This window comes from Petromyzon marinus, chromosome 10 (genome assembly GCF_048934315.1).
Source record: "Petromyzon marinus isolate PM22_M1 ecotype Great Lakes invasive population chromosome 10, UKy_Petmar_22M1.pri1.0, whole genome shotgun sequence".
NCBI lineage: Eukaryota > Metazoa > Chordata > Hyperoartia > Petromyzontiformes > Petromyzontidae > Petromyzon > Petromyzon marinus.
The window spans coordinates 13,454,041-13,466,482 of record NC_133676.1 but is presented as its reverse complement, the minus strand read 5'-3'; the positions used below and the strand labels follow the sequence as shown (position 1 = coordinate 13,466,482).

Genomic DNA, 12,442 nt, shown 5'->3' with positions numbered 1-12,442 from the left:
AATTATGAATTTATGGAAATATACCAATTTTTTTGTTCAAAGTACAATCAGACCAAATTTTGATTTAAAGCTTCCGTGACTGCAGGGACTCATATTCTTGGTTCTTTCGGTAAAGTCACGTAGAAGGGAAACAATAAAATAATAAAAATATAAAACAATGAAATTCTCACGACGTTTCGACTGCAACACAAGCAATCATCATCAGGTGTGCAAACCACAGCAAGAAATTTTGAAAAAAGTGGCGGGTTTTTTAACGTTAGCACCACGGAGAGCGATTTGGCAGTTATTCAGATGGACGAGTCCATCTATGTTCGGAAAAGAGGAGAGGGGAGACGAAAATGATGGATGCGGTCTGAAAGCCACCGTAAGCGTGAACAATCAATTAAGACTCGAAATGGTTTATCAAATCCTTCCAATGATTGCTAAGCCAGAATCCATCTTCTTGGTTGAAATTGTCTCTGTGTTTGTATATGTGGATAGCCTCATGAACGAATCTCTCATGATAGCCAGATGGCTTGCAAAGAACCTCTGTCTTGGCGAAGTCAATGTCATGTGAACCTACTGAATTATAACAGTGATCTGCCACGGCCGAGGTGTTGGTCCTACCGTGTTTTAAGTCTGCTTTGTGTTCACGAATGCGGTCCGAGATATGTCGTTTGGTTTCTCCAATGTAACTACTATCACAGAGGCAACTTAGTTTGTAGACGCCAGGGTACTGTATGTCCGGAATCACATCTTTTACAGACGGAACCAGATCACGGATTTTATGTAATGTGTTGAATCGGACCTGGATCTTGTGTTTATTCAAGATATTGGAAATCTTTTTTGTGATCCCCGCAATGTAGGGTAAAGTGATGGTTTTGAAAGGCTCCTCAAGAGGGTCCTTCTTCATGGTTGGAGTGATAGCTTTGCGGATTGTGTAGTTGGAGTAACCATTAGCCTTAAGAGCTTGGTGGTTTTCACACCTGATGATGATTGCTTGTGTTGCAGTCGAAACGTGAGAATTTTATTGTTTTATATTTTTATTATTTTATTGTTTCCCTTCAACGTGACTTTACCGAAAGAACCAAGAATACAATCAGACCAGTAATGTTTTTTTTTCTTCTGGCATTTAATTATGTTGTGCATTCCTTCACTCACAATATTATAGTAAAGATATGAACTGAAAAACACATTTTTAAAAACATCAGAAACAAGAGATTGCTTGCTACATGATGATGGCAAAAACAGAGTTCTCCGGAGGCAAAAGTACAAAGAGTCACTCACCCGCTCGCCACACATATACATTGTCCTCGGCATCGGCGGAGTCGCAGAGAGCCAGGGATGCAAGAGATGTCATCATCAGCAGGAGAGGCAGAAGCAGCCGCCATCGGCTCTTCTGAGGCATGATGGAAAACAGCCCAGCCCAGGACTTCACTTTGAAGGTCTCCTCTCCCGTCAGTGACAGCTGATGCACGAAGAGCTTCATGGCAGAATTCCCCTTCTCGCTGTCCATACTTAGCAGTGAGTGCTCCCCGCTTTTCACACACAGGCTAAATCCCATTCAAGGCTGCAGACTGCGGAGCGGGCATTCAAGCGTGAAAACTGTGGCAGGGCGTACTTTCTGAATTGAATCAGTCACGGGCAAGAAAGATCCTTTGGCTTCAGCCACTCAGCCTGCGTATGCGCCCAATGCAATGGTTGTCGTCATCTTTAGCATGCCTCCCAGTGCAAACGTAGGCAGGCTTCCGTGCTTCGCTTATTGACGAGAGCACTATGAAAGGAGGCTCGCATAAATTCGTTTGGGGAGGGGGAAAAAAGTCTTATTCTGTTCCTAGAAGCAGTCTGAAACTTTCAGGTATTGGTAGATTACACATATATATTTTAATAGACAGGGTTCAGTCGGTTTCTCTGTATTTTAAATTCACCACAGAGAGAATTCCGCCTTCTCGGGTACAGTGCACTTTGTTTAGTTATTATGATTAAACACCTCCACCGTACAATGCGAGTGTGTGTTGACTCATTATGCGGAAAGGCAGAGAGCGCACGTCCACATTTAAACCCCCACATTAACGTGCCGCTTCAGTGAAAAACCCAGCTTGGCGTGTTAGAATGCATTTGATTGCTCTGCACGTGTACAAATCCTGGCTCTTACTGTGTGAATATTTCATCACCGGGCAACACTCAGGCAACAGTGAACAGGGATTGTTTTTTTTTATCCGCTATTCAATGTCAGTGCAGTGGCAAAGCTTGGGGAATATGTAAGGAGGCCGTTATCACTGGAATATCATCCAGAAAGCCTCAATGTGACATCAGTAGTTTCCCGAACTTAGGAAGATTAAAGATGGATTTGTCTTTCTGGGCCTTGCTGACATGAGGGGTAAAATCAGCATTTCTTGCCAAATCTAGTGGCACACATGCAATAAGACAGCCCTGGGATCAGACCCTGTGCCGTGGAAGCAGCAGAGATGCAAATGGACAGGCTGTCCTGAAATTTCAGATGAATGAGAGGGTTGACATCCTTTGTTTAAACTTCCTCACTCTCCTGAAGTAGATGCCCTGAACAAATTAGATGACCATTGGGTTTCAGAGGGTCATGCTCTCAAGCAGAGTCATCCAGCTTTTAGGAATCAGCCACCCAATGACAATTTCAGAGTCTTCCGTGCATCAATGTGACAGCTACTGTTTGCAGAAGTGCAGGCAATTGGATTTGAAATGGATTTGCAGCCCAGATGATGCTTTGATTACTCCTGAGAAAGAGAATAACACAGAAGAGAAAATCATCATCTACAGTTATTGATTTAGAGCCATCAGGAAAATAAATTATTACAGGGTTTTTTTTTCCTGCAAAGATGCACAGAAAATGTATCATATCCATCACAAGCAAATGTCCCTTTGTGCTACTCCAGAGACCAGAAACCTAGATTCCTAGTCCCATAACTCCTTCACTTCAATGTCTCTCCTGCACAAGCCAACACAACATACAGTGGTCGTACCATTGCCCGAACAATATTTGAGCCAGGTGCGAATGCATGGATGTATTCACAGATTTAGCAACATGGTTAAATGGCATTACTGTACTCAATTCTATAAGTTCGTCAGACTCCTTCTGCACCACTGCTGGCAATGAAACATCCTCAAACCAAAAATGCAACATTCGAGCAGAAACGATAGCTGTTGTACACATTTTCAGTTGATAATTTCATTCCATGTGGGAAGTTGAACCCCCTTGTGTGATGGCCCTGTAATTGCAGATCTTTTCTATTGAGACTTCTCATAGCAATTTTCCCCACTGTTGCAAGAATCACCATCTCTGAGTGTCCCTTGTGTAACAGATAGACCTTTCAAAATATTCACGAGAATTAAAATGGCACATCTGCCAAATTCCAATCATCAGAATTTTTTCATTGTCAAGAAAGTGTAGCGCACGAGTGGAAAGTATCGAGACGAGATTAAATGTACAGCACAGGATCATCCTCAACCACAAACATTAAATTGATGTGTACATGTTAAACTGCTTTACTTTTGTGAGTGCATACGTGGGTATAGTCACACAATGAGATTTATTTCTGAAAGCCATTCAGTCCACCAAGTATTTTCAGATCTCCCCAACATATTGATTAAAGATAGAAATATATCAATAAAATACCCGGACACTGACACAAACACATTCCTGCGGAGGGAGCTGGTAGGAACGTTGGGTTGCTCGGTCAATGGCCAGGGTCAACAACGGCGGCACCACGTGGTGTATTCCACAAATATGCCCGACTGTGAGGGCGGGCACAAGCCGGCGTGAGTAGGTTAAACGTTGAGTTTTATAAGGGCACCACGGGGTGACCAGCCCCTCCCCACCCAGCCCCCTCCCTCCACCCCTCCCACCCAGCCCCACCCTCCCCACCCCCCAACCAGCCCCACCCTCCCCACCCAGCCCCTCCCCACCCTCCCCAGCCCCTCCCCACCCTCCCCTCCCCACCCAGCCCCTCCCCACCCTCTCCTCTCCACCCAGCCCCACCCCTCACATTTTATCCGGGTGTCCGGATACACGTGGACAGACATCCACAGACATACACAATTAATCCCCTGCCTCCTGTGAATTAATCCCGGTTGGGCTTCCAGCCCATATAAGGGCACCACGGGGTGACCAGCCCCACCCCACCCAGCCCCACCCTCCTACCCAGCCCCTCCCCACCCTCCCCTCCCCACCCAGCCCCTCCCCACCCAGCCCCACCCCACCCAGCCCCTCCCCATCCTCCCCTCCCCACCCAGCCCCTCCCTACCCTCCCCTCTCCACCCAGCCCCACCCCTCCCACGTGGACAGACATCCACAGACATACACAATTAATCCCCTGCCTCCTGTGAATTAATCCCGGTTGGGCTTCTAGTCCACTACGTTTCCTACCAGTATAAGTCCACCAAACCTCATTCAGTCCCCCACTACCTAGCCACCTACATATACATCCATGGAGAGACTTCTAGAGTAACAGAGGATTGCGTATAAATCAGATTCCACCAGGATTGTGTGCCCCAGCAGGAAGCAGTCGTTCAGTATTCATCGTTATTCACAAACTTGCTCTCCACGATGTTGGCTCTCCACAAGATGACATCTGGAACGCTACACGACTGCATCGAGAGAGACAGAGAAAGATAAAGTGATGAGATAATGTGATGAGATAATGTGATGAGGTAATGTAATGAGATGAAGCGATGAGGTAAAGTGATGAGAAAATGTGATGAGGTAATGTGATGAGATAAAGTGATGAGGTAATGTGATGATGTAATTTGATGAAATAAAATGATGAGGTAATGTGATGTGATAATGTGATGAGGTAATATGAGATAAAGTGATGAGATAAAGTTATGAGGTAAAGTGGTGAGGTAATGTGATGAGGTAAAGTGATGAGATAATGTGATGAGATAAAGTGATGTGATAATATGTGATGAGGTAATATGAGATAATGTGATGAGGTAATGTGATGAGGTAAAGTGATGAGATAAAGTGATGAGATAACCATTACTACATTACTGCGGAGCATAATTTAAGGTAAGTTAATTTATAAACTAGTATTCAGTGTTTTCATTTTGTATTAACTTCATGCTAATTACAGCAATTTGAAATGTTATGTTATTAAAATGTTCGTCTATTTCATAGCTTATTTATGTATTTAAGGTTATTCTTGTAAAAAAATATTTCTAGAGGGATGTACCCCTCGTGAATAGCGAGGGGATATTGTAGACACTTCCTATACATTTTTATTTCATCCAACAGGACTTATATGGTGCTCGGGTCAATTCCTGTCACAATTTTACGAATGTTCTTTAAGTTTTGCTGTCTTGTAGTGCCAAGCACGTGAAAATGTTTTCAAATAAATGCCATTTCAATTTCTACCTGTGGCTCCAGTTGGTTTGATGTAATGTTTTTCTACGCATCTAATTCATTTCTTTACACGAGTGTCCACGTAAGGAAAACATTTTTTTTTTTAAACCCCACCTAACATGCCTTGAACAGATCGTAGATTAGCATGCATTTTGTCACAATCCAAATTCATTAGCTTACTGGCTCCTGAGTACTGAAACATTTGACACGTGATCAATGGCAGGCTTTTTTGTTCTATGGTGGAACATTAAAAGGCAAACAGCTACCATATGCCATGGTGCATTCGTACAAATTGCTGTGCTATATTTCATTTATCATACTAATTCCTGCTCTCCGGCAGAGGTGAGCAGCATATTTTGCCAGAAAGTAGGTGATTACACACGAACCACATGTCACCAATGACATATCATGGAACAAATCATATTTCAAGCTGGTTTGACACTAGTGGGCTGAATTATGGCAACAGTACAGTCAAATTGCATTCATAGTCTAAACAGCTTAAAGCACACTAAAACCCTTGCTTGGTTCAGATAAGTGGGTGACACATTGGTGGTCTGGCCACACGGCTAAGATATACATAACGAATTTCTAAATCATCTCAACTCGCAAAACCCATCCAACCAGTTCACCATGGAAGTGGAAGATGACAAAACTCTCCCATGTCCGGATATCGGACGCGGTCGAAACGATAAAATTACACACAGCATTTACCGAAAACGAACACTGACGCCTATCTGAATGCAGAGTCATACCATCACCCCGCAAGAAATCCTCTCTCCTTTCTAGATTTGAACTCCCCCCCCCCCCCCTTCCCTGTGCCGGTCCAGTACATCATTTCATGCTACATCATTTTATGCTAATTCCTTTGTCAAAGCGTTTTTTTGTTTCCTCCCCCACACATCAAAGGACGCGACCTGGGCTTGGCTGTCTTCACTCCAACGCTGTCCTCTGGACAGTGCGGTCCCTTCACCTGATGACGGCCACTTGTGTTGTGGCCGAAACGTCGTGATTTTTGTTGTTTTATTTTTTACCTACGTAACTTTACCGAATAGAACCAAAGAGTATAAATCCTCTCTCATCAAGACGCTCATACATCGGGCTAAGAAAGTGTCAGATGGTGATTTTACCGTAAATATGTTAAAGAGGTGCTGTAATTGAACAGTTACAATGATGCACAAATCAACAGGGCACTGAATATCAAATCCAAATCAAATAACACGAGCGTTGAAATTGACCAAGTAATTAAAACTATTAAAATACCATAAATTGCGGGAGTAACTGATGAAACGAGCCAGATGTTTGGCTAGTTTTTTTGGAAAAACCAAACATCTGAGTCAGATTTGGCACGGTACATAAAATACAGAAATTAATATCTGGTAAATCTTGACTTAAAGCTTTCGTGACTGCAGGAATTCATATTCTTGGGTCTTTCGGTAAAGTAACGTAGATAGATTTTCCTGAAGTCGACCACTTGTGTTGCGATCAAAACGTCGTAGTTTTTTGTTATTTTTTGTTATTTTCTTTGAACCTATCTACGTGACTTTACCAAAAGACCCAAGAATACAATATCCGGTACTAAAGATGTATTGCCGATGCTATCAACAGAAGGTATGTACCGGATTAATTGCTTTTCTGGCAAATGCTATATTTGGCAGACAGGACGAATGGTCAGCATGAGGCTAAAATAACACCAAAGGAATGTGAAATACTCCCACATATAACTGTTGGCAGTGGCAGAACACGCGTGCCAACAAGGCCACTCAATTAATTTTGATAATGTTGAAGTTCTGTGCAAAACTAGTTACTACTGGCCAAGACTAATAATAAGAGAATCTATTGAAATTGAGATAAATAAAATATAATGTAACCATTCGGTATAACTACAGACTTAGTGCTGCTTGGAAGCGAATCATCAAATAATACATAGGTTAAATGCATGCCTATACAAGTAACTTTACTTCAATGGGGATTACCTGTGAACAGACAATAACAGGTACTGATATTTTAGTGCACCCAACTGGCAATGGATTACCATAGTCATTTATATGCATTCATCAATCACCCCCCCCCCCCCCACTTCGCTCACGAAGGGCTCACAAGTGACGTCATCACATCTACCCCTCCACAAATCTGGCTACCGCCTGATGAAGCGAGTTGTAATTGTGGCTTTGCTCTCCAACACACCGGTGTGCTGTACTAGCGACGAACTGGCATGTTATTTTTTTACGTGACAACCTTTACTTGTTGGCTGTGTCGGGTGGTGGCGGGTTTTAACGGCACATTTATATATTTACGTGATCGAACCGAATTTTTTTTTTAATTATGGATATTTGTCGTGAAATCCTACGTGTTAAACTGAATAAAATGACTAGGGTATACATATTCTGCCATGTTTTTCAGCTGTGCCCCTGTCACAGATGTCTCTAATTTGTTTAGTGAACTTGTTGTACATAACCTTTCTTTAAATAACATTCTCAGAAAATGTATTCTCATGACGTTTTACTAACATGTGCAAAAGTGTCACCTTTGTCTGAATCCTCTTTAAATTGTATATTGTGACTTTCGTCACAAATGCTACCGTTTGTCGTTCTGATTTGTTAACGGTGTTCATTATTCCTGAATGTTACTTATTAAGAACTTCATGATTTTTTTCAATTATTATCAGAGTTGTCTTTTTTGTTTGCATTTTGACTGCTTGTGTTGTGGTTATTGCAAACATGATGCCTTGAATAAAGGTGTCAGTTTTTGTGCCACTTAAAAGGGTAAAACCTATTTCCAACTTCATGAATCTTCAGAGTAAAATTATTTTTCATAGTCTACAAAAGGCTAGGCATGATGGGAACAGAAACTGGTATGTGTTACTAGTATTACTATTATCACAGTGACTACTACTGATAGATTCCGTTACTTACAAACTCATCGGATGTTACACTGCTGACTTGCTGTGTCATTGCCTTTTAACGTGAAGTTATGGAGTTGCACACAAGTGCGTCCAATGAAAACGATCAACCCCTACCATGGCACGTAAATGAATGAAAGATGAATGATCTTTTTTGTGCATGGAACATATTGCCATATGCAAGAAGAGAATTCAAGCTTCATTAAGGTAAACTCAGAAAATAATATCATGATTGCAGATATTTTCTGCTCATTGATGTTTTGCTTTCAAAAATTAATGCAATGCAGATTAAAGTTACATTTTGATTTAAAGCTTTCGTGACTGCAGGGATTCATATTTTTGGCTCTTTCGGTAAAGTCACGTAGAAGGGAAACAATAAAATAAAAATATAAAACAAAAATTTTTTCACGACGTTTTGACTGCCACACAAGCAATCATCATCAGGTGTGAAAACCACACCAGAAAATGTTCTTGTGGAAACCACAACAAGAAAATTTTCTTGTTGTGGTTTTCACACCTGATGATGATTGCTTGTGTTGCAGTCGAAACGTCGTGAGAATTTTATTGTTTTATAATTTTATAATTTTATTGTTTCCCTTCTACGTGACTTTACCAAAAGAACCAAGAATACAGATTAAAGTTCAGACTTGATTCGAAGCTTTCGTGACCGCAGGAATTACTCTTTGTTTTTTTCGGTAAAGTCACGTATAAATAAGAAATAATAAAATAACATAATAGCGTACGACGTTTCGGTTGCAACACAAGCAGCCATCATCAGGTACAGAAGAGCTAAATTTACGAGAGAGAGGAAACACATAACCCCAGATGTATATACAGACACCCAAGTAGGGGGGAACTAACACAGATACAACAGGGGACACGGAGAGAGAAGCATACCAGACAAACAGGGTTTAGCAAAATGTGGAAACCATATAAAGCAACACAGACGGTCGGTCAAAACACAATTAACGCATAGTCTGGTTGATTACGCTATTTCAAAGATTGCTAAATTGCAAGTTACTCATGAAATTTAAAATACAGACCGCGCACACACACATAGACATCAAAGTAGAGCGAACCAGCACAGACACGCACACAGTGAAGTCGCCTTAAATAGGCAGAGAAGTTAAACCCTGTTTGTTTGGTATGCTTCTCTCTCTGTGTCCCCTGTTGTATCTGTGTTAGTTCCCCCTACTTGGGTGTCTGTGTATACATCTGGGGTTATGTGTTTCCTCTCTCTAGTAAATTTAGCTCTTCTGTACCTGATGATGGCTGCTTGTGCTGCAACTGAAACGTCGTACGCTATTATGTTATTTTATTATTTCTTATTTATACATGACTTTACCGAAAAAAAACAAAGAGCAGATTAAAGTTGTAGGTTTGCATGGGTTATAAGAGGTACTACAATTGTGTAAGCACTGCATTTCAATCCTATCCACCACAACAACGACACAACATTAATACAATGTTAAGCGATCTCTGAAATGTATTCTGTGGAAATGTGAACCACAATCTGCTACGCATTTTCACTGCAAGCTTCCACTCAAACATACCGTTAATTAGTTTCGTGGAATACTCGTACGAAAGGCAGTTTACGGAAACAATGTACGCACATAATTGTTATCTTTTTTTTGTTTCAAATTAATAATGAAACAGTGGCGGGGGTGGGGGAAGTGTTTAAAAGGGTAAACACGTGCGCACCAGGTTGACCTATCCAATGCGGCGAGATTGCCGTTGGCCCTCTCAACACCCAAGTTTCAAAAATGCCAAGTGCCTGAAGGCCAAGGGCTCTAAATTATAACCCCACCGTTAAAGCTACAACCCCCCTCCCCCCGAGGTGACTTTAGCAGGGAACACACACACACTACTTCTCATTTCTCTGCCCAAAATTAAACAAGCCGCCCGTTCAACGCCGCACATCGACAAAGCGTGCCCGCTCTCGACTTTTGCACAGCGCGTGTCAATAATGAACGAGCGTCGTTTTGCACGTGACGGTGTGTTGCCAGCAGATAGTCTCGGTGAATATCGAGAATACGCGGTATGGTTTATGGTACAGAGCAATGAAGCAATAAGTGGTATGGTTTATGACGAGAGAGCGCAAGTGGTATTTTAACATAAGAATATAAAAATGAATGTAGCTCCAAGCTAACCTGACATTGACGTGCGTATTTTTTTTTATCTTGGAAATGCACGACCACGATATGTTTTTTTGTTTACGTGGGGGGGGGGGGGGGGGGTGGAACTGTGGAAGGGATCACTTCCCGTCCCAGAGCGCCGATAGCTGGGGGCATCTGTGCAAACGGACAGCGTTCACCTGTCCCCAGAACCAGCAGGGTCCACAGAAGCGTCCTACGCATTGCATCCTTCATCCATTCCGAGACATGCAATGGAGCTTCCAAGGGGCATCACAACAACGTCTTTAAACCCAATGCCATTACGAAGTATGGCAACAATACGTGTCATCCCGCAGAGGGTTCTTGATGTGAACATAAGCCGACACACCGAGTGCTCACTGTAGAAGGACGAGCAACGTCCGGGAGCACGCTTGGTGCAAGCGATGAAGAGTTGGGTTTTGTGCGGTTTTTTTTTTATCAGATACTCACCAATTTCAATGCAATTGGTGAGCATCTGATTGTGATCCATGGATGAAGCGCTTTACAACGGCCTTGTTGTCTGACGATAACGTTGTACATTACTTAGTGTTTTGCATTCATTCCAATAAACAAATTGCCCTGACGATATTGATATGCTATAGAACACCACATTTGCTTTTAAAAGCAGTGAAAAAGCTCTTGCATGCGTGGTGCTTTAACTAACTACAGTACTTAGCGTCTTCAAATACACGGCATAATTGTACATGAATAACATTGAATAGACCTGCAAATTAAGTTTGCAATGCAAGTTAAATTAAGCAAAGCTTATGATAAACTGTGTATGCATGTTCCATCACAAACATGGATGTAAAGAATCCACAGAATTCTTCAGGCAGCCCATCTGCCATTGGAACATGCCCTAGAGAGCCAGCGAGGCAAGAGTGGTACGTCGTTGGCATTAACTCAACTTTAAATAGCAGAGACTTAGGTCTCATTTAGATTAGAGGTTTTATTCGATTTCGTGCATGCATTGTAGCACTGTTCGTCCAGCGTTTCTATATTTATTTAATTTTACTCCACATCCTACTTAGACATATATCAATTTAAATAGCTATCGATATTTAAATGCTTCATGAATGACAGCAATATTACCAAGGAAGACAACGATAATTATAATACAATGTCTTGCACATTGTACTCTAAAGCCATCAATTGGCTTACTAAGTTGCACATTGACTTTTATAGAGATATAATAAAATAATAAAATACTGAATGGTCGCGAAAGCCTACGTGATAAATTACGAAAATGCGATACGTATCACACAAATGTGTGTGCATGTACGTTACTTCAGTTTTAGCATTTTTATTTAGTTTTGTAATTCTATAATAAAGTGAAAAGATATATATACAATGCACCTTTCATTGTTACATTCATGAATGGTATGCTGCCAATTATCATTTTATGACAATTTAACGAAAAAAAATTCCCGAAATGTGTTAATACAATTCCTTTGCCATTATTTTATGTTGAGGCCAGATGGCCACTTCTTGGATAGTGTTGTCGACTTGCTCTTAAGGGAACTGCTGAATAAATACAATCCACCTTTCATTGTTTGTACCCATTGTGCTATTTGACCGATGCTCATTTCAGTGTGTTTGTGCTAGTCTCTCATGCGAAGCGCGCACACACACACACAAACAATTGTGGTCTTCACGTTAATCTTGTTGATAGACGCAGCACAGCATCGATGCGCAAAGCTTCCTAGCGCAAGCTATCGACAAGGGGGCGTCTGCAAAAGCTGAGCAAATCACCCACACAGAAGCTATACGGCTTCACAGATACATTTTTAATGCAGCCACAGGACCATACAACCCTATAAACTTGTCTCCATTCATCATCCAAGCAGGCCCAATGTTACATGAACCGCATACATTTTTAGCACCTTGTGATATTGGAGAATGATGCGCTGCAACTCGCAGCTTAGTAGCTAATGAAGACCCACAATAATGAATGCTTAGCACTCTAGGCAAAAGCATTAGGAAATTGTTCGGTCAAAGGAACGTATAATTAGGTGCTAAAGAGCTGATCACTCAACT

General features: G+C 41.6%; 1 protein-coding gene across 3 annotated transcripts in view; it reads right to left on the bottom strand.

Moving 5' to 3' along the window:
- The window catches only part of THSD7A (thrombospondin type 1 domain containing 7A), a 368,787-nt gene that overhangs the window by 302,900 nt on the left and 53,445 nt on the right, over positions 1 to 12,442 (bottom strand). For all 3 annotated transcript variants that reach the window (XM_032951145.2, XM_032951144.2, XM_076066194.1), the window contains exon 2: positions 1,267 to 2,729. In XM_032951145.2, coding sequence (XP_032807036.2) covers positions 1,267 to 1,543 — 277 coding nt within the window. In that variant the 5' untranslated portion in view covers positions 1,544 to 2,729. The remainder of the gene's footprint in view (positions 1 to 1,266; positions 2,730 to 12,442) is intronic.